We start from the raw sequence: 25,350 nt of genomic DNA, 5'->3' as shown, positions 1-25,350 counted from the left end.
ATAAAGAAAAAAATCGTTACTCGGACATTGTTAATCGTACGATCGGGCAAATTATCGTTCCGTGTAAACGCAGCATAACACAAGAAAACACTTATTGGAAACCTGGAATTCTATAAGACTCCAGTAGTCAAATCAAAGACCTTTAGTACAACCTGATCTATTGAGAACATTGGGTCATACAGAGCTATACACTTTGTCACCTCTCATGGTAGTTCTCAACTGTTCCTGCAAAGTCACTGATGGCATGGTTACTCTGAATGGCCAATAGCAATATTCACCCTGTGCACAATGAGCCGACAGCAAGTATCAATGTGAAAATTTATGGAAATTGTGTAAGTGGTAAAACCTGAATCTTTAGGAATCACTACATCCCACTGTCCCACAATGGTCCCAAGCAGGTTTGCCAGCTGTCCTGTACATGAGAGGCTAAAGGCCCTACAGGCTTCTGACCTCTGCATGCAGTATACACAATGCTGGATATAGAATGTGATCCATCCAAGTCTCTGAAGTACCATTAGTAATATCCACAGAACATACTGGTGGCCAGAAGAGCAGAATATCTGTGAGGAGCACAGATTGTGAAAAGGGAGCACCATGTTAACTTCTGCTGTAAAGGCTGGGCTCCCACCACAGACAGCCTCTAGTATATATGTTGGCATACACAGTGGTACCTTGGTTTAAGAGTAACTTGGATTGAGAGCGTTCTCCAAGAAGAGCTCAGTTTTTCAAAATTGTAACTTGGTTTAAGAGCTCCCTGTACTGGGTGGGAGGGGGGTGGGGAAGGGACATGGTCTGCATAGGTGGTCTACAGCACTGTACTCTGATCCAACAAGTCTCCCTCACCTTCCAAATCATGTGTTTCCCATCCTCTCCATTCCTGCACTCACACTCAGCTATACACACTGCTGCTATAATGGGCCTGCACTCATACTCAGTTATTAACACTGCTGTATAGAGAAGTTTCTATCACTGTCCACATTATGGGGATCTGCAGCTCAATCCTGTATCTACAAACTTCTGCTGTTTTTTCACTCCTAGGTACTTACTATACATTATACACCACATGTTTACTGCTATACTGTACAGCAGTGATTTTCAACCAGTGTGCCGTGGCACACTAGTGTGCCGCGACACATGGTCGGGTGTGCCGCGGGGAAAGTTCCCCAAACTATGGTGCCCTTGTGAAACAGGAGAAAACAATGGGGGAGAGAAACCTGGGGATGGGGGAGAAACAGGGGAGAGAGCAACATGGGGATGGGGGAGAGAAACATGGGGATGGGGGAGAGCAACATGGGGATGGGGGAGAGCAACATGGGGATGGGGGAGAGAAACATGGGGATGGGGGAGAGCAACATGGGGATGGGGGAGAGCAACATGGGGATGGGGGAGAGAAACATGGGGATGGGGGAGAGAAACATGGGGATGGGGGAGAGAAACATGGGGATGGGGGAGAGAAACATGGGGATGGGGGAGAAACAGGGGAGAGAAGCAGGGGGGAGAGAAGTATGGTGGAAAGAAGCACAGGAGAGAAGCACAGGGGGGAGAAGAAAACATGCCCAGGTTTCACACTGAGTATAAATCCTATAATATATAATAGTATAAATGTATAATATGTACTGTTTTAATGTTATTTTGTGCCATTTTGGTTGGTGGTGTGCCCCGGGATTTTTTAAGTATAAAAAGTGTGCCGCGGCTCAAAAAAGGTTGAAAATCACTGCTGTACAGGAACTTATAATATGACATATTCAGCTGTTTCCTATTCTTTGTTTTAATTGTTTTGCATGTTATTCAGAATAGAAAACCATTATTTTCGGGGGGTGGAAACAATTGTCTGCATTTCAGTGATTTCTTATGAGAAAATTTGCTTTGGTTTTAGAGTAGATTTGGATTACAGGTACGGTCCCAGGATGAATTATGCTGGTAATCCAAGGCACCACTGCACTATAAAAAAAAAAAAAATCTTTATTTATAACGGTATTTGTAAAATAACAGAATAAAACCATGTAAACAGGCCACAACTCAGAAATTGTAACATAGGAACATAAGAACCCCCGAGAGGGATACATCAGTAAGGGAAGTAGCCAGTAAGGTCAACAAAAAAACATCAGCAAGCAACCATAAAGGCTGCAGTAACAAAACAGTAATAGATTAATTTACAAGGAAGGAATTTTAAGAATAGAAAATCGAAGAGGAAAAGGGGGGGGGGGGAGATAAGGGAAGGACAAGGGAGGAGGAACAGGGATACCGGGATCAACCGCCCTACAAAGGAGAGACTCATATTGTCAACAGTTGCTGATATTCCGCTGACCCCTCAAAGACGGTCCAGGCCACCCAAACAGAATTGAATTTGTCCGACCTTTTCTGCAAAGATGCCGTCAACTCCTCCATCCTTTGTATCTCCTTCACCTTACGGATCCAATGACCCAACGTAGGCGGTGTTTTAGACTTCCAATGAGCTGCATGCAGGCTCTGGCAGCATTAACTAGAAATCTTAGTAATGGTTTTTAATAACGCTTTACAGGGATATTTGAAGGCACCACTGTACTTTCAATTTGCAGAAATCAAACATCTTTTGCACTTCAGAATTTTGAAAAACAGAATATGTGAACAAAGCCACTAGTAAACTACATTTGGTGCACATTATACACCAACATACCTTTCTGTCAGTATTCCAACATCTACTGGTGACGGCAAGTCCAAACATGGTGTGAACCAGGCCTAACATATATGTTATGCTCTTATTGCCTGCAGAGCCGCACACCCAGGCACATCACCTTGGACACTAGCTTTTAGGGAACCAGAGTCTAGAATAGAGGGGAATCCCCACCCTCCTTGTCTTAAGCAATGCACCTAGGCGGGATTTCTCCTCTGAACCACTAATCCCTACTACGCATGCACAAACAGCGCTTCAGGGGAGAAATCCCTCCCGACCACATTGCTAAAGACGAGGAGGGCGGAGAGGAAAACCCGAGAGGCGTCCCAGGCATAGGGCACAGATGCCTCTCCGGATTACAACTTTTTTCTTCCCCAAAGAAGGCACCAGGCCCAGTTTTAACCCCGGGACAGGAAAAGACTAAATAAATGGCAGCTAACCAGCGGTGCCTGTGGTTTGGGGGGTTGTGGCTGGTTACAGTTTTGCGTTAAACTGTTAATAGCACAGAAGCTGCACCAAGGTTGAAGGTAAGAAACTTCGCTTCATCCTCAGAGCCCATGCACCATAGCGACATATCAGCAGGTTAGAGTCTTCTATCCTGCTGATGGTTTCTTACCAGGTACAGCTCCGTTGGAGATAAGGATTGGGTATACTGAATTTCGAGTGCCCAACCCTCTTGTTTTCAGGGAGAGGCAGAGGTGTCTGGTCACGGTTTACCCATCCCTATTCAATACAAGTGAACATTCAGCCATGCCAAACTTTCCTGTGTTTGGAATAAACAGTAGAGACAGCTGCTTACCAAATGTTCGGCTGACATCTGTTAAAAGGTGAATGGGCAACTTTGGTCTACTGGTTAGAGCAGGGATGTCAAACTCAGGCCCTCCAGCTGTTGCAAAACTATAAGTCCCATCATGCCAGGACAGCCAAAGCTTTAGCTCTGGCTATCCAGGCATGATGGGAATTGTAGTTTTAAAACAGCTGGAGGGCCTGAGTTTGACACGTCTGGGTTAGAGGGAGGATTCTGTGACATTATTGGTTCTGCTCTTTACCACCTTAGAGGCATATACCACTCGGAATAAACTCTTACTATGTTGTTGCCCAGGCACAGAACATAACAGCCTAATCTTACCTTTCCACTCTTCCCTGGTGTCCTCCTCCATCATCTTCTCTCCTGGCTGTCACTGACTGAGACAGCGCCGCAGCCAATGATTGGATGAGAGAGCTGTCACCCTAAGACAAGTCCGTCTCAGAATCAGAGGTGGGATCGTCCAGCTCTAGATGATGTAGGAGAACACTGGGGGAGTGTGGAAAGGTAAGAATAGGCTGTGTGTGATGTTCTGCACTGGGGTAGCAACACTGTAAAAATTAATTCTAAGTAGAATACCCCTTTAAGTTGTGAATTTAAATTTTAGGTAGCCCCAGGCATGGTATACTAACATGTTATAGAATTTACCACCGTAAATCTGCACCAAAACCTATACTCCTTATACATACACAAAATCAAATAATATCCACAACATGACCGACGCATGGATGTAAAAAAGAATCCTCTCCACATGGGATCCACTGAGGATAAAACCTGCAGAAATCCTCTAACTATTCAACCTGTGTGAACTTGTCCAGAGACCTGGCTGCCATCTCTGCCGCTCTTCAGGAATTTATTACGCTTTGATGACAAGAATGGCCGAGTCCCCTGCCCTACACACAGCCCCCCCCCCCCCCCGCTGCACTACACACAGCCCCCCCCCCCCGCTGCACTACACACAGCCCCCCCCCCCCCGCTGCACTACACACAGCCCCCCCCCCCGCTGCACTACACACAGCCCCCCCCCCGCTGCACTACACACAGCCCCCCCCCCGCTGCACTACACACAGCCCCCCCCCCCCGCTGCACTACACACAGCCCCCCCCCCCGCTGCACTACACACAGCCCCCCCCCCGCTGCACTACACACAGCCCCCCCCCCGCTGCACTACACACAGCCTCCCGCCCCCGCTGCACTACACACAGCCCCCCCCCCCGCTGCACTACACACAGCCCCCCCCCCCGCTGCACTACACACAGCCCCCCCCCCGCTGCACTACACACAGCCCCCCCCCCGCTGCACTACACACAGCGCCCCCCCCCCTGCACTACACACAGCGCCCCCCCCCCCTGCACTACACACAGCGCCCCCCCCCCCGCTGCACTACACACAGCCCCCCCCCCCGCTGCACTACACACAGCCCCCCCCGCTGCACTACACACAGCCCCCCCCCCCGCTGCACTACACACAGCCCCCCCCCCCCCCGCTGCACTACACACAGCCCCCCCCCCCCCGCTGCACTACACACAGCCCCCCCCCCGCTGCACTACACACAGCCCCCCCCCCCCGCTGCACTACACACAGCCTCCCGCTGCACTACACACAGCCTCCCGCTGCACTACACACAGCCCCCCCCCCCCCCCGCTGCCCTACACACAGCCTCCCCCTGCCCTACACACAGCCTCCCCCTGCCCTACACACAGCCTCCCCCTGCCCTACACACAGCCTCCCCCTGCCCTACACACAGCCTCCCCCTGCCCTACACACAGCCTCCCCCTGCCCTACACACAGCCTCCCCCTGCCCTACACACAGCCTCCCCCTGCCCTACACACAGCCTCCCCCTGCCCTACACACAGCCTCCCCCTGCCCTACACACAGCCTCCCCCTGCCCTACACACAGCCTCCCCCTGCCCTACACACAGCCTCCCCCTGCCCTACACACAGCCTCCCCCTGCCCTACACACAGCCTCCCCCTGCCCTACACACAGCCTCCCCCTGCCCTACACACAGCCTCCCCCTGCCCTACACACAGCCTCCCCCTGCCCTACACACCCCCCCCCCCCCCGCTGCCCTACACTGGGAGACCTGCCCGATCCACTAAGAGTCCCAGCCAGGGCAATGTGAACAGCGCCAGAGTGCAGTGCAGCATAAGGAATAATAGAAGCCAGAACTCATCCCATGGACTCCCCCGCTCATCAGCCCAGAGGCCGAGGCTGCAGGAGTCTTCTCCTATTATCCGGGGCAGAGCAGCACACACCAGGGAAAGGATGCTACAGAGGGACACGGAGGAGCCATGTGCCGCCCAGCCAGCCACAGCGTGCACACACAGCCGGTGCCGCAGCCTCCACAGCTCCCACGTTACCTTAGAGGCTTCTCCTCCAGTCTCTGCTTCTTGGGCTGAGGCTCATCTGCCGCCACCTTCATGGTGCCTGCTGCCGAGTGATACCAGGTAAGAAAGAACTGTGAGGGCAGACGAGGCGGCTGTGGTCACACTTCTCACTTCCTGCGCTGCCCTCGCCTCCTCTATCTCTCAGCGCTTCTCTCTGTCCTTGCCGCTCTCTGCCCTCCCCTCTGACTCCTCCCCTCTCACAGACATCACCGCGTGCAGTCTCTACACTGACCACGCCCCTCCTGTAAGCCGCGGCCTTCTTTAGTTACCTAGCAACTGCCACTAGGGCCCGGAGAGCTGTCCCAATAAGCGCCTGTCACGTTTAATATATAAATATATATTTTTCATAAAAGAGGTGACGGTGACTTGCCTATACTAATGGACTCGTGCTGCTTATACACTGCATAGTGGGTCACAACAATAGTTGTATCAATACGCCATCACTGTTAAAAAAATAAATCGTTTCTTTTCAGACGCTGGTCAGGGCAGCTATGCCGGCTGGGGGCCTGTCCGCCATCTTTGTTGAGGCACGCGAAGCTGGATGATGTGTCAAGCGGCTTAGGAGGACCCTTCACTTCCTGCTGCATCCAATTGATTGATATCGGTAATTTATTACGGTGTCCCGGCGGCGCCGAACTTCCCGTGTGATGTCTTCTCGTAGTTCGCCATTAGTTGTGATTGTTCTGGATGGTTGGAGCAGAACAGTTTAATATGTGGAAACTATATATATATATTATGCTAGATGGACTGGTGTACTTTACATGGGGTGCCTGTCAGTGATCAGTGCCATAGACTAGACTGACTCTGAGGAAGCTTTATGGGGACACTTAGTGGCTTGTCCTGTCATTGTATCTAGAAGTATCTCCCTGTACACATCCTTTATATGTAGATCTTATACTATGCACTTACAGTTCTTACCTGTCATTGATGATTTTCTATAACTTACCAGGTGTAGCTATGCTTATGTTGGGTTTTTTTTAAGTGTCACTGTTGGTTTTTGTTTTTTTTGCAGAAATCAATAGTCCAGGCGATTTTAAGAAACTTTGTAAATGGGTTTATTAGGCAAATATGCCATTATCTGCATTCAAAAAGCCTTTTCCCAGGATATCCCCCCCCCCACTCTCTCATCCACTGCTCATTATCAGCAAATCCCTGTGTAACCTATGGAGAGGGGGAGAAGGGAGATTAGTCGCCAGCAGAGAGCAGAGAACAAAGGATTACACAGCAGGACCTGTGTAAAAGCCGCTTTTCAGAGGTCAGTGCTGACTCTCAGAGGAGATAGCTCGGTGATGTAGCTGTAAATTAACTCTTTGTTATCCTGTTTTGGTGCCTCATCCCTCTCCACTCCTTCCCTCTCCATAGAGAACCATGAAGACAGGGGGAGAGCTTCAAACTGCTTTTTCATGATAAAAATGCAATATTCGGCTAATAAACCTAATTACAAAGTTTCTTAAAATCACCTGTACTATTTACTTCTGCAAAAATAACTTAAACAACATTGACATTTTTTAAAGGGGTTCTCTTGAGCTTCAACAATGATGGCATTTTATCAAGATCAAATATCATTATTAGATCAGTCTCCCCCATAAAAAACTTATCTCTTCTGCCTACCTTCAAGACAAGAGGTCAAAGCATGTCTGGCCTGCTCGGCCAATCACTGACAGAGAGAGACACCGCTGTGGCCAGTGATTGGTTGTGCAGGCAGGGACCAAGGATACACTTTTAAAGCTTTGGAAAATGCCTTTAATGTAGTAGTGTCAATCCTGTGACCCTTTGGCTGTTGCAAAACTACTATGACTTTTAAGGAATTATGAAGCTATTGACCTCTTTTAACCTGTTTTTTTTATGTGTTAGAAAAAAAATAATTGCAATTGGTTTTAACTAAAAATATTATTCTATTTGGCATCTGTAGATTACAGTACGCTAGGCCTCTTTGATGGCTTAGCCTACAGCCCCTAATTTACCTCTCACAAATGCAAAGCTAAAGTCCAATCTAATAAAATAAACCCAAAACATAGGATTTCAGTTTAGGACATTTTAGCAGACGGGCTTATTCTTTCCACAACCCAAATCCTAAGGCTTGGTTCACACATAGTATATAGCAGGGATGTCAAACTCATGCTCTCCAGCTCCCTGTGATCTCTGTTTATAATGATCACCAAGCTCCTTTATACGTCTATGAAGCTTGTCTCGTGCAGCTTCTTGGAGTTCAAAGGAAAGAGAAGCGCTCAATCTGCCGCTTCTCCAAACTAAATCTAGTCAGTGGGGGGTCTGCAGCAAAAAAAAAAAAAAAAAAGTGTTTGTGCAAGAGGTCTGGGGGTATCATTCAAACTCACATGGCAATAAGCCAGTTACATAACATTAGCAGCCCGATTGACAGACAGACACAACATCATTTCTGCTATGTTACCTATGTGCTGGAGAAGTCACAGTCATAACCATGTGGTGTCTGATAGCTATTCAGAGGGTATGGCATTGGAATTAGCATATAGTAGCATCTGCTGAATTGCCTTACTATAAGCATCTTATAGGTTCTTTCTATTAATAGACTTTGTCTGATCACAGATTCCCTATAAAGTAAAGCTCCCAAGAGCTTGGTCCAGGGATGCCAAGAAACAGGAGCATGTAATACTTTCCATTATAAAGTGCTATTCTTTCCAGTGTGTAAAGACCCTCAAGTGCATAGTACAATACATATGTGCTGTTTAGCTACAGCGGTTTTGTCATGTTGTCCGACACTGTAAGACACACACATCCTTATTATGTAAGCTTCCTCAGTCACCATTTATTGTTAGTATGTGTTCTGTAGTTAGGTTTCCAGTTAATATGAAGTTTTACCTGCAGTAGATGTCTCTTCTAGTTATGTTTAGTGTAAATGCAACTGAATATGATGCTATGGGCTTTACTTTCCCTAGAAGCAGTAGCTGTCTAAATATAAACTATATGTTCCCAAAATAACACCTGCTGAATTTTCCTTGAGGCGATCATGTTTCTTTATGCGCTATATAAAAATAGACACAATTTCAGCTGCTATTCACATGAATACCTATTTCTGCTACTACTGGCCTACAAGATAGCAAATATATGCAAGTATATATATATATATATATATATATATATATATATATGTATGTATCCAAATTGCAATATATAAATATATACTATTTATAGTAACTTGTCTTTTGTAAGATTGACCTATGTATAATCAATATATATATATATATATATATATATATATATATATATATATATATATATACACACCAGAATCTCTATATTGTAGAGTTAAGCAGTGGCACAGTAATCATTATTTTCAGTCGGTTTTGGACTCACTTATCAGGTGTCTCAAAGGTTCATATTGTACCTACTGATAAGATATAGTTCTATGAGTCTTGTAGCTGAGGTCACGTAGGATCTAAAGAAACTCACCTGATGTCTTTACTATGGTGATTGACAGCCTAAGAAATATGTATATATATATTATCAAGATTAATAATCTGAGAAGCGAAACCTGCTACTGTGTAAATGGTCAACTTTTGTTCAACTGTTGTCTTACAAAACAGGTTTTATGGTGCGTTTACACAGACAGATTTATCTGACAGATTCCTGAAGCCAAAGCCAGGAATGGATCTGAAAAGAGGAGAAATCAGTCTTTCCTTTATGACCTGATCAATGTTTATAGTCTGCTCCTGGTTTTGGCCTCAGAAATCTGTCAGATAAATCTGTCTGTGTAAACGCACCATTAGTGTAATCGAAATACCTGACATTTCTGTTAATTGCAAATCTGTTTGTGAAATTTAGGCTTGCATCTCCCAACCATTTCTGCAACCGTGTAAACAGAAATATTTTTTCCATTTAAAAAGCATTATAAAAGGGAAACTCCAGCATAACCATTTCAGTCATGGTACATTTGCTTTAAAGAAAATGTAATATATATATTATCATTATTTATTTATTTTTTACATTGAGTATTAGAGCAGTATTGAGCATAAGGGGCTACACAGCCTCTGTGCTGCAACCAATTGCCAGCCTTGATCCCAACACAGTTACATATTAGTGATACTAAGCCTCCCCTGATGTATATTCTAATGCATGTTAGCATAAGAATAGATATTACAGTTTGGGAAGCAGCCCGTATCACTAGCGCTGCAGCCATAGCACAGTTTAGCAATGTGAACAGAGATAACTGTCAATCACAAGTTGTTCTGCTACAGACTGCTATGCTCCTAACAAAGACAGCCTGTTTTATTAGTGTTAGAAATAATATGACGGTGATAGGATCAAGATCATGGGGCATTCCCGAGAGAAAAAAACCTGAAGAAGTCTAGCACAGTTCAGCCCCTTTAAAGCGACTCTGTACCCACAATCTGACCCCCCCCCCCCCCCCCCCAAACCACTTGTACCTTCGGATAGCTACTTTTAATCCAAGATCTATCCTGGGGTCTGTTCGGCAGGTGATGCAGTTATTGTGCGAAAAATTTACTTTTAATCCTACAGCGCTGTGTCTAACAGCCGGGGCTTACATTTGTATATGCATTAGGCTGGCACCACCTCTCTGTCCTTCCTTATCATTAGGAATTCTCCAGGCAGTTTGCTTCCTGTGTGCATAATGAACATGGGCTGGATCGTTAAAACACCTGTGCAAAGCTCAAACAGCAGTAAATGTTCCTGGATCATTCCTAATGATGAGGAGGGTGGGGATGAAGGACAGAGAGGGTGTGCCAGCCTAATGCATATATAAATGTAGGCCCCGGCCGCTAGACACAGCGCTGCCGGATTAAAAGTTGTTTTTAGGAGAATAACTGCATCACCTGCCGAACGGACCCCAGGACAGGTCTTGGATTAAAAGCAGCTATCTGAAGGTACAAGTGGTTTGGGGGGGACAGATTGTGGGTACAGAGTCACTTTAAACCAATACCCCCAGGCCTAGCAGCATACGCCCACAGACTTTGGACTGACATGCAGAAGCATATAGCCTTCTAACTAACACCCCTGTGCCTGGATTTAAATGGCTACTTTGTGACCTTTGCTCGGCTTTTGCAGCCCAAAGAAACACCCCATGCGCTTTATCTACCAACTTGCATGAAGCCTCTGAAGCTGATATCTGTTTTGGATTGAATCCATGAATATATGCGATGATAAAAACAAAAATATTATCTTTGTTTTCCTGCAGAAAATGATCCACAGCCTCTTTCTGATCAATGGTTCTAGTGACATTTTCTTAGAGAAGCATTGGAAAAGTGTTGTAAGCCGCTCCGTGTGTGACTACTTCTTTGAAGCCCAGGAAAAAGCAGCAGATATTGAGAATGTGCCGCCAGTCATTCCAACCCCACACCACTATCTCATCAGCATTTACAGAGAAAAAATCTTCTTTGTGGCAGTGATTCAGAGTGAAGTGACACCACTTTTCGTCATTGAATTCTTGCACCGTGTTGCTGACACATTTCAGGTAACTTATTTTCTTGCAGTTTTTGGGAACAGTGTCTGTCAGGTTTTTCTTGATTTTGCATTGAGACAGATGAAATGGCTCAGAAACCTGAAAAACAGGACTGCCCTTTGTTTTTTCAGGTTTCCCGACTGTTTTTGGTTCATCATACATTCACACACTTAGCAGGCACTGCGGCCTGTCCTCCATTCTTTCTCTAAGGGGTCTGCTGAACGCTTCTGAGCGATGAGCTTGTAAACGTCCAGCTACCCCATAGAGACTGAATCGAGCACGGGCTGCAGTAGGTGCTAAGCTCTCCATTTATTTCAGGACGATTGCATCCTCATACCCTTAGTGATCATCTTGTTATCCCCTATCCTGTGGATAGGGGATAACACGCTTCAGGTGGGAATACCCTTTTAAAGCAGGGCTGTAACTATAGCTTCACAGCAGTGGGAGGAATAATCAAAAAGACAGTGTAACCTTAGACTAGACAGTCTTAGAATTTAACAGTGACTTATGCTGTTTGAAAATCAGCCACATTTTTTTCGGCCTTATGATAGAGCTGAGGAGAACAGTGTTGGACCGCTGTCACCTGTCAGGTCATAGGACAGGTCATAGTGTGTAAGGCTATGGGTACCTGACAGGTTCTCTTCAAGACATGCGAGACATTGACGTGCAGAATTGCTACCTCTCTTACTGGGAGAGAGCTGATGAATATTAATGTCTCCTCTTCTGAGTGGTTATATAATGTGTCTCTAATTGTCTGGCAGGACTACTTTGGAGAATGCTCTGAAACATGTCTGAAGGACAATGTGGTCATTGTGTATGAGCTACTGGAAGAGATGCTGGATAATGGATTTCCTTTGGCAACAGAGTCTAACATCCTCAAGGAATTGATCAAGCCTCCGACAATCCTGAGATCTGTAGTTAACTCTCTCACAGGTCTGTGACAGCCGGCACTTGGGATTGTACACAGGGCAGGATAACTTCTATGTCCAGAACACCCTAAAGCTGGGTTCACACTACGTATATTTTAGTCAGTATTGTGGTCCTCATATTGCAACCAAAACCAGGAGTGGATTAAAAACACAGAAAGGATCTGTTCACACAATGGTGAAATTGAGTGGATGGCCGCCATATAACAGTAAATAACGGCCATTATTTCAATATAACAGCCGTTGTTTTAAAATAACAGCAAATATTTGCCATTAAATGGCGGCCATCCACTCAATTTCAACATTGTGTGAACAGATCCTTTCTGTGTTTTTAATCCACTCCTGGTTTTGGTTGCAATATGAGGACCACAATACTGACTGAAATATACGTAGTGTGAACCCAGCCTAAATACGTATCGTGATTTTACAGTACAAAGCTTGGTAGACACTATGTCAGAAACAGAATCTTAAAAGTCAGCGAAGGACTACAGATGAGCAAATCTACAGTAAGATTCCCAAAATCTGAATCCAATAAATTGCCCATTGATTTGTTTAATCCACTTTCAAAGTATTTATATTCTCCAGGTAAGTCTAGAATGAAAAAGTTTGCAGTCTCATTTCAGGGAATCAGAAGCAGAATAATTATAGAAGACTAAACAAATCAAAAGTTCGGATTTAGTGAACCTGATTGTAGATTTCTTCATCTCATAATGAAGGACATTATGTAGTAAAACCTCTTTGAGAAGACCGTCCAAAGAGAATACAATACATAGTAATGCTTTCCCTTCAAAACCTAGTACAGGGTTAGTTCTATGATCTGAAGATAGAGGGTGTGAGCTAGATATGTACATGTGTACAAAAGGCTAAAGGTAAGTGGTGACTAAGCAGAACATTGTTCTTTCCAGAGTAGGTGCAACTCTGCACATGGAGAAAAAGGAGCCATTACTAGTGAAGCATGTAGTGAAAAGCACACAACTACATTGACAGTTCTGCATTATAATTTTCTGATATATCAGAGTGTTTGGCGAGAAGAAAGACAGAAACAATGCAATTTATCTGTGTGCCACTTTATTATACTGGAGTTCTAGAATACTACAAGTGCCCTCAGGTTTTTGTAACACACATTTATTTCAGGTTAAAGGAGCTAAAAAAACAACTTAAAAAAACACCATTAAAGGGGTGCTTTCTCCAGTCTTCCGGTACTTATCAGCTGCTGTATGTCCTGCAGAAAGTGGTGTATTCTTTCCAGTGTGACACAGTGCTTCCTGCGCCACCACTGTCCATGTCAGGAACTGTCCAGAGCAGCAAAAAATCCCCATAGTAAACCTCTCCTGCTCTGAGTAGTTCCTGACATGGACAGAGGTCGCAGACTGGAAAGAATACACCACTTACCTTACTGCAATTGATAAGTTCTGGAAGACTTGAGATTTTTAAATAGATGTAAATTACATATCTGTATAACTTTCTGAAAACATTTGATTTAAAAAAAAAAGATTACAACTTTAATTGAAGAAATAGAAACCAGATTCTGAAAAGTAATGTTTATTACTAGCCAGGAATGGATTTGAAAAATCTCAATCTTTCCTTTATGACCTGTTCTGTGTTTATAGTTTGTTCCTGGCTTTGACTTTAATAATCTGTCTATGTAAACACACCCTTAATCACTATTTGGCGGAGTGGGGAGATTATTGTGTGACACAGGCACAAGGAAGTGCAGTGCAGCAGAGTATTGACACCAGCAGCAGTGGGGGGAGCAAGAAGTGTATATATATATATATATATATATATATATATATATATATATGGTTTTTCTTTAATTTAAGGAGAAGTCCCATGGAGGCAGTCTGCAGGCAGTCTGGTGGGGGCAGGAATATAAAGAACTGAGCTCATCCGCCCTCATGCCTCCGATTGACAGTTCCCTGTTCCCTTCACAGTAGCCGGCTTATATCTTCAGCCGGCTTCTCCAGCTGAAATGTCATGGCCTGGCTGAGCGATTGCCTAGTCAGGGAGTAGGATGGTGCCCGCCCCAGTCACTGATTGGCTGGGCGAATAATCACTCAGCTGATCACCGGCTGATGTGAATGGGACCCAGGAGGGAAGCATCGGAGGCACCAGGAGGGGTGAGCTCAGTTGTTTATTAGTCTTCAGTTTTTGTACCTCTCCTTTAACTATGCCCTGAGCAGAATTAAATAGAAAACAAAATCAGCGGGATTCCCTGCTTAAGGATGTCAGACCTTTTCATTTAATTCATCCTATTTTAAAGGGAGCAGCAACATGGGGGAAACCCTGCCAACTGGACAACTCTCAAATATCCCCTGGAGAAGAGCAGGAGTCAAATACACCAACAATGAGGCCTATTTTGATGTAATTGAAGAAGTGGATGCCATCATAGACAAGTCAGGTAATATCTTGTATTTCACATGTTTATCATCAGTCTTCTAAATATGACACTTTACCAAGGAAAAGTAGTTAATTATTTGGCACAAATTGTACCATATCAAAATGAACTAATGTCTACATGTCTACCAGTATTAAGTGCCAAAAAAACAAAAGATTAGATTAGATACAAATGACATTGAAGACAGTAGTTTGGGGGAAAAAAACTTATATATGATAGATTCACCTCTGAACAGTATTTTACTGTTTATAGTCTAAGTAGTGAGTGTTTAGTCACTTCTAGCAGTATTCAGTACAGCAGCGTACTGTTTTTTGGCACACTGACAGACACACCCTTAGCGAAAACAAGTACCAGCTACCAGAATACCGAAGGCAGCTCTACCAGAGGAGAGACAAATTAGAACTCAAGATCGGTATAAGTAATGCAAAGTAGAAGCTACATTTCTCAACATTAGATGATCAGAGGTCAGGCTTCTATATTCACCAGTTTCTCCCTATTTCCCAGCTACTATTGACTACATTTTGATACTAATCTGTATGCATGTGAATGGGGTTTTGCATGTTTTAGCCTACTGTACGTTGTCCCCTTGCAGATACAATTTTTTAAAATGTCTTTTTCATTGGAAAATACAAGTTTTAAAAGGTGAAAGTTACAATACTAGTATCAAGAAAGCACATGTAATTCTAGGAAGGTTGAAGCATAAGTCTGAGGCGAGTCTGTAGGAATTTATATGAGAATATTAGAAACCGGTCTTGTTCAGAAATATGGAGGAACAAAGATCTTCCAAATGAGAAGCTGGATCTGATTAGAGACACGTAGACAAGACAGCACTGACAAGGATCAGAATATAAGGGAGTGGAAAAGAAAGAATGTGCAGGTATTAGAGAAAACTGTGAAATCTGGGAGGAATTCCAGGTGTCCCATTATGTTCCAAATACATCAGCAAGGCAGTCATATATTCCAGTGATCAGATTTCCTAAGTCTGCAGATGAGACCAGAGGGAGGTGCTGATTGTTTCCATCCTCTGACTGTCAGGGATTTGCAGCAGTACATATGTAGAAGGAACACGGACATTTTACCTTTTGGGCTATCTGTCAAAACGGTGCCTAATTCTGGCTGAGCAGAGTGTCCAGCTTTCACCTCAACACTGTGTCAGTCTCTGGCCAAGGTGGGTCACCACCACGAGAGCAATTTGTCCATGACAAAAAGATACCACAAATCAGTGCTTAGCCAGGACTGGACACTGTGGGATCGAGCAGCAGAGTATGAGCCCTTACACACTTTGTCAGGCCAGTCAACCTCTTTAGTGCAAAAATCTTTGCAATTAATTCAGTATAATTTCTAGGCTACTTGTTTCCCATAATAAATTACACTATACAAAACAGAAAAAACACTAATAGGTGCACTCACAGATAATCATAAAATGTCATTTTGACGGTCACCATTCTGGAGTGACGATACGCGTAGGGTTTGGTCTGGAGCAGCCCGCTGGGATCCTGGGTGATATCTCATGTGATACTATTTGTTATTTTACACTGCTGTGTGAATGGATGCTGCCTGTTTCCTGATATTTTTTGGAGGTTTATAGGAGGTATCAGCACTTTATTTTATGATAAAATACACAATACAATATATTCATTGTGGTTTTGCATGCAGCACTTTATTAGGGGGAAGCAGGAGGTGGATTCATTCTCAGCAGTGGGGGAGTAGATATAGTTTTGTATTATATTTTTCATGGATCCCATGACATTTTACAAGTGGTGATCTGGTATGGAAGTTTAACTTATCATGTTTGCTTCTTTGTACATTTTCACCCATGTGGGTGTTTTTAAGAGTTTTTAATTGTTTGTCTAGTTTTTTTTTGTAAAGGATGAATTTATGTGTAATAAAAATGATATATTTTCTGATTATCTGTGGGTGCACCTATTAGCGTTTTTTTCTGTTTTGTATAGTGTATCTTGGTTGAAAAACAGAGGTGGCATCCCATATTGTGATAGGAAGAGGTTAGCTCCCTGTTTATTGTATACAAGTCCCATAATAAATTATTGACATTTTTTCCTATTTAAATATAGTCATGGATATGTAAAAATAAGAGTGTATTTATTCACAGCGTATCACCCTTCACATCACATCATGTAGTCGCAAAACAGACCATAGCGTGTATAGGTGCTTGTTAACCTTACTGCTTTTCCCTGCCAGGTTCCACTGTGTTTGCAGAGATTCAAGGAGTCGTTGATGCTTGTGTCAAGCTGACTGGGATGCCTGATCTTACACTGTCCTTCATGGTAAAAATAAAGTCAAATGTGTTAGCTTTCCAAGGGTAACAAGGTGGCCATATATACTAATAGCAATGCAAAGCGCATTGATGTCCAAATGGTGTGGGTGCAACTATAGGTGGCAGAGGTGCTAAGGAAACCAAGTTGGGTCAACAGGAGACAAAGGGGCTGAATGTCATTTTCTAGCACCCCTGCTACTTTGTTCTACTGTAAAAATCAGCAGAGGCTACAACAGTGGGACAGCCGCCCAGACCCCTTTTCCCCGCCACACACACAACCAGTCCAACCCCTTATGTGTTATAGCCGGATTCCTGATAATAAGAAATGTGTACCACCTGTTTGATCTGGAGAAACGTGGGGAGATACTGTATATCTTCTTTATGACAATGTTTTACAAAGTTATATAGTTAGTATGGCTTCAAAAAGACATATCAAGTGTGTGAGAAAAGGATTGTGGGTAACATTAGAACTTTCTGTATTGTGCTGTTATAGATTTATTTATTGCATTAATGACTAGTGCTGATCAACCCTGAGGCTTGTGTGTGTATATATATATATATACACATTATCTTTTTTTGTAAAATAACAGCTGTTATTTGATACTCAAAATAATGGCTAATATTTTGAGTCTTCAATGATTTTCATTGAAGTCTATGGAGACACCGTCCGTTAGTTCACACAGTGCATACAATAACTGCCGTTGTTCGCAGCAGTCGTTTAATTTCCAGGACATTTATTTGTGGCCGTTATTTAGCAAACAGTGGCCGTTATTTTAAGTTGTTTACACACAGATTATTTTTTTGGCCGTCCTTTCACAGTCTTTTCAACAAAATTCGATGGACCAAAGTAGCCACACACGAAAGGGTGTTGAACACGACTGTCATTCAACCTTAACTTAAAGTGACACTGTCACCTCCTTTTTGCACTCTGACATCTCTACACAGGTGTAAAGGGTAAATTTAGCGGCCATTGGAACAGGCTGGCCGAACCCCTAGACCTCTAGACCCCACCCCCTTTACGTCGCCCAACCAATGGGCGTCAAGGGGGAGGGACCAACGGTGCAGTTGTGGGCGGGGCTAAGTGGAGGTAATGCCGTGAGGCCACGCCCACTTAATACAATCTGCAGTTGATAAAAGGACACTTTTTACTTGAACAAGCACCATGATGTATGATATGAAATAAGGTATGAAAACCGCTAAATTTACCCTTTACACCTATGTAGAGATGTCAGAATGCACAAAGGGGGTGATAGTGTCACTTTAAATAATGTACCAGCATATGTATGTTAAAACAATATTAAATAACAGTCTGTAAATAACGTTAAATAGAGACTGTTGAAAATAGTTGCTTGATCATAGCCTTAAGCTGCGTTCCTTCCTTATTTTGCGTCTGTGTAGAAGTAATGTGTTCACCTTGTTTGCAGAACCCTAAGCTGCTGGATGATACCAGCTTCCACCCATGTGTCCGATTTAAGCGCTGGGAGGCTGAGAGAGTGCTGTCCTTCATTCCACCAGACGGAAACTTCCGGTTGATGTCATATCGTGTAAGCTCACAAAAGTAGGTATCTGGTGTGACATTTATATGACCATTTTTATTATAATCAACCACTATGTTCTTCATGGTGTAGCAGAGCCGGTGCGTGCATGGTGTTTCAATGTGTTGCATAACGTACATCTGTTTACCGAGGGTGTAGTTTAGGTTTAGATCTTTTTTTAATCAGATCGTTTTTATTAAAACTTTTTTTTTTTTTTCACACAAAAAAACATAGTGTACATTTTCACCCCAGCAACCACCCCACCTGTCCCTCCCCCCTCCCAACAGTTCCCACAAACACAAAACACTCAAAGTTTCCTAGAATAAATGAAGGCATAACCTTAGGAGGAAATCTCTTCAAATGAAGGGAGAAGAGTAAGAGAATAAACATGAACAGAGGGCCTTCCGCCTCACCTAATATATGTCTTTCTCCTAGAACACAAAAATTACAGCAGTATCCATTCCTGAGATAAGGATGTGAGGGAAATAAGGCACATGTATCTAGATCCGAGATCACACTCAGTTACAGGCACTCCTCCCTTTATCACTGCCCAGCAACGATCCAAGCAACCCTTTCTGATTACGTTTAGTTCTCTGCTTGCTGACTGTGAATGAAAATATTCTAGTACAATCTAGACTGTAAGAACATCTATAACTCTTACAATATACAGAGCTGTGACAAAAAGACAGGTACATATGCCTGCATTTACTGACAGTAAGCAGAGATAGAACTATAACATTTCATATTACAGAGACCTAGGCTCAGGGACACGTGTAAGTCTATGGAAGCAGCACAGGGGCATGGAGATGATGCAGATGATGTCTCCTGCGGGTCGGGTTACCAAATCAATAGACAGCTAACTGGGCCCCCAGAGAGATCACATGTCCTCAGACCACAAAGGGAGGGGGTGGGGGGAGAGGGAGCTGAGCGTGGTCAGAGTTGAAACTAGAGTAGAGGATTTTTCACATTCAAAGCCGAAAAGAATGAGAAAAAAAAAAAACAGGAAAGGGTACATGATAGGTTATACATGTATATTAAACATAGGGTGGTATTGGGAAGGGGAATTGTTTAGAATATTGTTTTTGTTCCCCGGTTACCCCTTTAGGCTGGGTTCACACTATGTATATTTGAGGCTGTATTTGTGAGGCTGTATAGCAACCAAAACCAGGAGTGGATTGAAAACACAGAAAGGCTCTGTTCACATAATGTTGTAATTGAGTGGATGGCCATCATTTAATGGCAAATATTTGCTGTTATTTTAAAACAACGGCTGTGGTATTGAAATAATGGCCGTTATTTACTGTTATATGGCGGCCATCCACTCAATTTCAACATTGTGTGAACAGATCCTTTCTGTGTTTTCAATCCACTCCTGGTTTTGGTTGCTATGAGGACCTGACATGAGGACCAAATACAGCCTCAAATATACATAGTGTGAACCCAGCCTTAAGGTGTATGAAAATTATGGTGTCAGGGTAGAAGTGGGTACAGGGTCATTAAATATCTTCTTATCTACTAATTTATTCAGTGTTGAAGGGCAGGGAGGCCAGTTCCAGTTTTGGCAAAAGAAGAGTAGCGCTCATCTCTAATGGTGTTGTAACTTTTGTCTAGCCTACCATAGCCGACATTGACCTATTATTGGACTTTATGCACCCTTGTAAAGCCAGGTCTGCCTAGTCTAATATGCCGCCATTGTAAATCATATTGATATGTTTCTAGACCACATTAAGGACATTAGATATATACCCAGTAATATATGTGTTTGTATCCTTATTTCTTTTAGCTTGGTTGCAATTCCAGTATATGTAAAACACAATATAAGCTTCCAGGAGAACAGCTCAAGTGGAAGATTCGATATCACTGTGGGTCCCAAACAGAACATGGGCAAGACTGTGGAGAGCATTGTGCTGACTGTCCACATGCCCAAGGTTGTCCTGAACATGAACCTCACACCAACACAGGGCACCTACACATTCGATCCTGTTACCAAAGTAAGTCTCAGCGGCGGCATCAGGCATGTAATAGCGATAACCCAGCTACTGCTCCCATCACCTGCTTATATTATGAGCAGATGATGGGAGCAGTAGTTCAGTGTATAAAGTCCAGTCCAGTGCGGCAGCGGATCGGCGGGCGTACCAATGATGGAGATTGGCCCTGGTACTATTACCCCATCATCTGCTCATACTATGAGCAGATGATGGGGGAATAGTACTGTGTATATGTGGCGGCAGCAGCACCGAGCTGGGAGGGAGGGGGGAGGTAGATGCACCGGGACGTCTCCCTCCCTGCTCGGTGCCCTCCTAATGTACTGATTGAATACATTTATTCAATACTTTAGGAAGCAAGGACCCTTGCTCCCCAAAGTATTCCATAGATGTATTCATTCGAAAAAGCACACTATACACTACATTACATTACTTTACATATACACCCATAGAAACAATAAAGTCCCATAGACTTCTACATATAGAGCGCCCCCTGCTGGACACTCCATAGGAATTAAACAGTTCGTCGTGACATCACTGTAGAGAATTCTAACACTCCATGATCTACTAAATTAAGGGAAATAGCCATATATGTGCATTTCCCATAATTAATGTACATTAGAAATTTGTCTAACTTTCCATAAGTAATAACATATCAAAAAATAATTTTGGCCGGACTTCTCCTTTAAGATTTCATGATCAGGAAAAAAATTGATTGTAGCTTCCATAATTCCAGATGCATATCAGGAAAGCATCAGTAATTCCGAGTGCTCCCATAGACTTTAATGGGGGCATCCCTGTTGCAATTCAGACAGGTTCTATAATTTCCTGACCTATTTTCCTAACGGACACCCTTCAGGAAAACTCCTGAAGGGTATCTGAGCCCAATAGAATTCTATGGGTCAGGAAATGTATCTGGATTTACTGATAAGAAATACAGATAGATTTTCATGACGTGAGAAGGTGCCTAAGTCTCTGTGTTTCCTTTATGTGTGCCCCCCGTTTATGATCTGTTCTGGTCGTATCTTACCACATGCCTTGTCTAACTGCCTTGTATATTATTAGGTGCTTACCTGGGATATTGGTAAAATAACTCCACAAAAGTTACCTAATCTTAAGGGAAATGTCTTCCTGCAGTCTGGTGCACCAAAACCAGAGGAAAACCCAAGTTTGAACATTAACTTCAAGATCCAACAGTTTGCAATCTCAGGTATGTACCTTAGCAAGCATGAATTTTGTCAGCAGCCATATTTGAAAAATCTTGTTCTGTCAGCCTCCAAGACATTGAGTAGAGTGGTGAGTATGTGCGACCACCACTATTCAAACTTTTCCTCGCTACATGACGTAGGGAGGAGAAAAAGGGGGCTTATTCTAGAGACTGGAGCAGACCACAACAAACAGACATTTGTAACCTGTCCTGTAGACATGTGCAGCCAACAGTGAAGAAAGATCCTCACAAACAGTGCAGCAAACAATCGCATGGCCCGGTGTGTGATTGATAGAGCTAAGTAAAGGCGCTTTAAAGGGCGCCAGTGTGTCATCAGAAATTGACTTATGTTTTTATCTTAAACATATTTGTAAAGAATTTTTGGTGATGTTTACACCAATTGCCTATCAATATTATTAAAAATCCTTTTGTCCTTTTTATCCTCACCACTGGGGAAAAAGCTAAGCTGAGATTTCCTGTTCTGTCTGTGGTGATAAGAGAAGGCTGCTGTAAAGTGATCTCTACAGCACTGCAGCGACATGTGACACCAGTAGATAGATAACATCAGTACATCAGACAATAGCAGCTCCCCATGGAATGACCTTTTGACCTTTAAAAAAAAAATAGAAATAGGATCTGCAGCAGATGTGGAGTCGCAGATCTGCAGCATCAAACATGCTGCAGATCCTGTGCATGAGAACTCACCCTAAAGAGCGCTAATGTGTGGAATAAGCCCTTTTATCTACAGTGTGAAATAAATGCATATTATAACATATATATGGATGATGATGTATGAAACATAAACCTACAATTTCTGTTGCAATTAATATTTATTTTATTAAAATAAATATATATTTTTTTATTTATACACCATTTTACGTTAAGGGCAGCAGTAAGGGTTGAAGTTCTCTCTCCTCATCTTTGGTCCATCGATGTCATCTGCACAGCGCTATTGATAAAGAGCAGGCCCCCCCCTCCCCATGTACTCTAATTTTATTTTAGAATATACAATACACAGGGACATTTCAAATGTTTTTATCAGTCAGGGTCTCAGTATATATTAGTATGAGCAAGGAGAAACATGCAGTAGTGTACATTACTCCCTGGCTCACAGTGATTTCTATCCAAGCTTTACTAGACAGCTTATTATAAGTCAACGGGGGGTGCATAGAGATTGTTGCAAGCTGTAAAGTAAATGGCGTCTCTCCCTGCTCATTTTAATGATGCGCTCCTTTTTGACTTGTCAAATGTTTCTGCAAATTACAAGGACAGTTTAAGTTTTCACAGGTGTCCCTATTGTTTATTATCAGAATGACCTTTTAAGATCTGTATTTGCAAAAAAAAAAGAAGAAAATTCTCATTTTATACTAAGGATCAGACATATAAAAAGCCAACATGCCTAATCCCTCTGCCCCCTAACATCTGGACACTCAGGTGGACATAGAATATTGTCAGTCGAAAAAGACCACTGGGTCCCTTCTTATTATCTTAGGATAGATATATGTTTATTCCAGGCAGGTTTACATTGAGGCCTAATTCACACATCCATTGTTCTGTCCGCAATTGCGGACAGAACATGAAGCCAATGTTGTAATGCGGACCGTTTTCTTGTGGCACGGATTGCTGGGGTAATAATGTGTGAACGTAGTGCTCCGTGAAGCACTGAGCACTACGGATGAACATTCAGTAGTGCGGTCCGCGGCCACGTTCTGCACTACGGGTGTGTGAATGTGGCCTTAGTTATTGTAGATTTACCAACCACATCTGCTGGAAGTTTGTTCCAAACATCTACTACTCTTTCAGTAAAGTAATATTTTCTCATATTGCTTCTGATCTTTCCCCCAACTAACCTCTCACCGTGTCCTCTTGTTCTTGAGTTCACTTTTTTATTGAAAACACTTCCCTTCTGAACCTTATTTAATCATTTAGCATATTTAAAGTTTTGAATCATGTCCCCCCTTTCTCTTTATTCCTCCAGATTATGTAGATTTAAATCCTTTCCTGATATGTTTTATGCTTCAGACCATCCACCATTTTTTTAGCCCGTCTTTGGACCTGTTCTATTTTTATCAATACCTTTTTGTAGGTGAGGTCTCCAGAACTGGACACAGTATTCCAAATGCGGTCGCACTAGAGCTCTATACAGCGGGATAACAATCTCCCTCTTTCTACTAGTTATCCTCTAGCCCAGCTTTCTCTACCACCTGTTTGCACTATTGACTCATTTTAAGGCAGAAATTACTACCCCTAAATCCTTCTCTTCCAAAGTCTTTCACACAATTGTTGAATTTTATAATGCTTTAGCTTAGGTACAAAACAAGGATTTTCATACTGGTTCCATTGCTTTTTTCTAGGACTAAAAGTGAATCGACTGGATATGTACGGGGAGAGGTACAAGCCTTTCAAGGGAGTGAAATATCTAACCAAAGCAGGAAAATTCCAAGTGCGCACATAACGCAGGCTGTGCCTGCATCAAGGAGGAGCAGACAAGGCATAGTTGACTAATGACCCAGCCTTGGAAATAATATTATTTAGAGGTCCAACAAGATGTCCGCTGCTAAGAAGCTTTTATATAAAAAGGGAAAAATTGGACTATTCCAGAAAGGGACCACACATAATTTCTCATTATGCTGGGTACAATAGCAAAGTGAAAGAGTAACACATGAAGGGGTCTCTAGATACTCCTCCTTGATAAGCCAGTTACATATACACTGTAGTTACTATCTGCCATTGTCAGTGTATTGATTTCACAATACAGTTAGCAGATATCCATATCACAATATTCTAAAATCACCAAAAATACCCAGTAAAGCAATTGCATATTCCATACCTCCAGAGTACCCAGCTCTGTTCTACTGAGGCCAAGTATATATAGTAGCAATCAGTTCAGACTGGATCTCTTACACTTGTTCTTCCTTGTGTATCACAATACTATAGTGCTTTTATGAAATGTTCAGACAGACATCCACCTCGTGACAATTGTGTATTCTGATATATTATCGTTGGTAATGAATTGTCTTTGTTATTCCTGCCTCTCTTCCACGTAAAATGCCTTAATCCCTTCGATGACAGAGAATATACAGATCTGTCAGTGAAAGGAGTTTTTCACCAGTGCCATCAGCAAATAGCTGGTATGAAATTGTATTGGAAAGGTTATTTTCCTTTATTTTTATTTAAAATCTGTGTTATCAAAATTGGTGCCATCATGTATTTAATGAAGGCTTATGTATCACTGCTTTATGTATAGGTGAAGATGTAAGCCAAAGTCAGCATCTCCTTGTAATACAGTTTGGGTATGAATTGTACACATTTCTAAATAAAGACAAAATACGTATATATTCACTACGGAACTGATGTCTTCATTTATATAGTTGCATACCATGTTAAAAATAGGATTTATATTGTAAATGGCTGGTCACAGGTGTTGTTGGGTCTTCCTTACACATGGTATTTCCTCTGGTTCCCACACAGTCCTGAACCCGTCCTCTTTAATGACATATGGCATACATTTATGCCATCACTTCTCCTGATCACCACGTGCGTCACATGGTGATCGGGTGAAGACAGCTGCAGCTTGTGAATCCAGTAACGCGGAATTGCATTGTGATTGGTGCTGTACGAGACAGCACCAATCACCGCTGTGCATTGGTGGCTGCCTTGTCACTCGCCCGATTGTCCAGGTGCCACCAAGCTGCTAATCACAGTCAGAGCGGGCGATTGAAACTGTTTTGCCAGCATG

General features: G+C 42.9%; 2 protein-coding genes across 3 annotated transcripts in view; one reads left to right on the top strand and one right to left on the bottom strand.

The window, feature by feature from the left end:
* ADK (adenosine kinase) overlaps positions 1 to 6,031 on the bottom strand; it is a 138,635-nt gene extending 132,604 nt beyond the window's left edge. The window contains exon 1 of the mRNA XM_069980842.1: positions 5,822 to 6,031. Within this exon, the coding sequence (XP_069836943.1) occupies positions 5,822 to 5,883 (62 nt within the window). The 5' untranslated portion in view covers positions 5,884 to 6,031. The remainder of the gene's footprint in view (positions 1 to 5,821) is intronic.
* Positions 6,032 to 6,111: 80 nt separating this feature from the next.
* On the top strand, positions 6,112 to 24,948 carry AP3M1 (adaptor related protein complex 3 subunit mu 1). 2 transcript variants are annotated; one of them, XM_069980841.1, is made up of 11 exons: positions 6,112 to 6,203; positions 6,322 to 6,452; positions 6,861 to 7,103; positions 11,022 to 11,297; positions 12,047 to 12,218; positions 14,475 to 14,612; positions 16,809 to 16,894; positions 18,309 to 18,442; positions 20,203 to 20,410; positions 21,470 to 21,614; positions 23,966 to 24,948. In XM_069980841.1, exons 4-11 carry the CDS (start codon positions 11,025 to 11,027, stop codon positions 24,064 to 24,066), a joined length of 1,257 nt encoding a protein of 418 aa, XP_069836942.1. In that variant the 5' UTR covers positions 6,112 to 6,203; positions 6,322 to 6,452; positions 6,861 to 7,103; positions 11,022 to 11,024; the 3' UTR covers positions 24,067 to 24,948. The 2 variants fall into 2 exon arrangements, with proteins under 2 accessions (XP_069836942.1, XP_069836941.1); XM_069980840.1 differs by lacking the exon at positions 6,861 to 7,103.
* Positions 24,949 to 25,350: the final 402 nt, after the last annotated feature.

The sequence above is a fragment of the Dendropsophus ebraccatus genome, chromosome 8, assembly GCF_027789765.1.
Source record: "Dendropsophus ebraccatus isolate aDenEbr1 chromosome 8, aDenEbr1.pat, whole genome shotgun sequence".
In the NCBI taxonomy this organism is placed as follows: domain Eukaryota; kingdom Metazoa; phylum Chordata; class Amphibia; order Anura; family Hylidae; genus Dendropsophus; species Dendropsophus ebraccatus.
The sequence above is the reverse complement of the archived record's forward strand: the minus strand, read 5'-3'. Positions and strand labels throughout refer to the sequence as shown.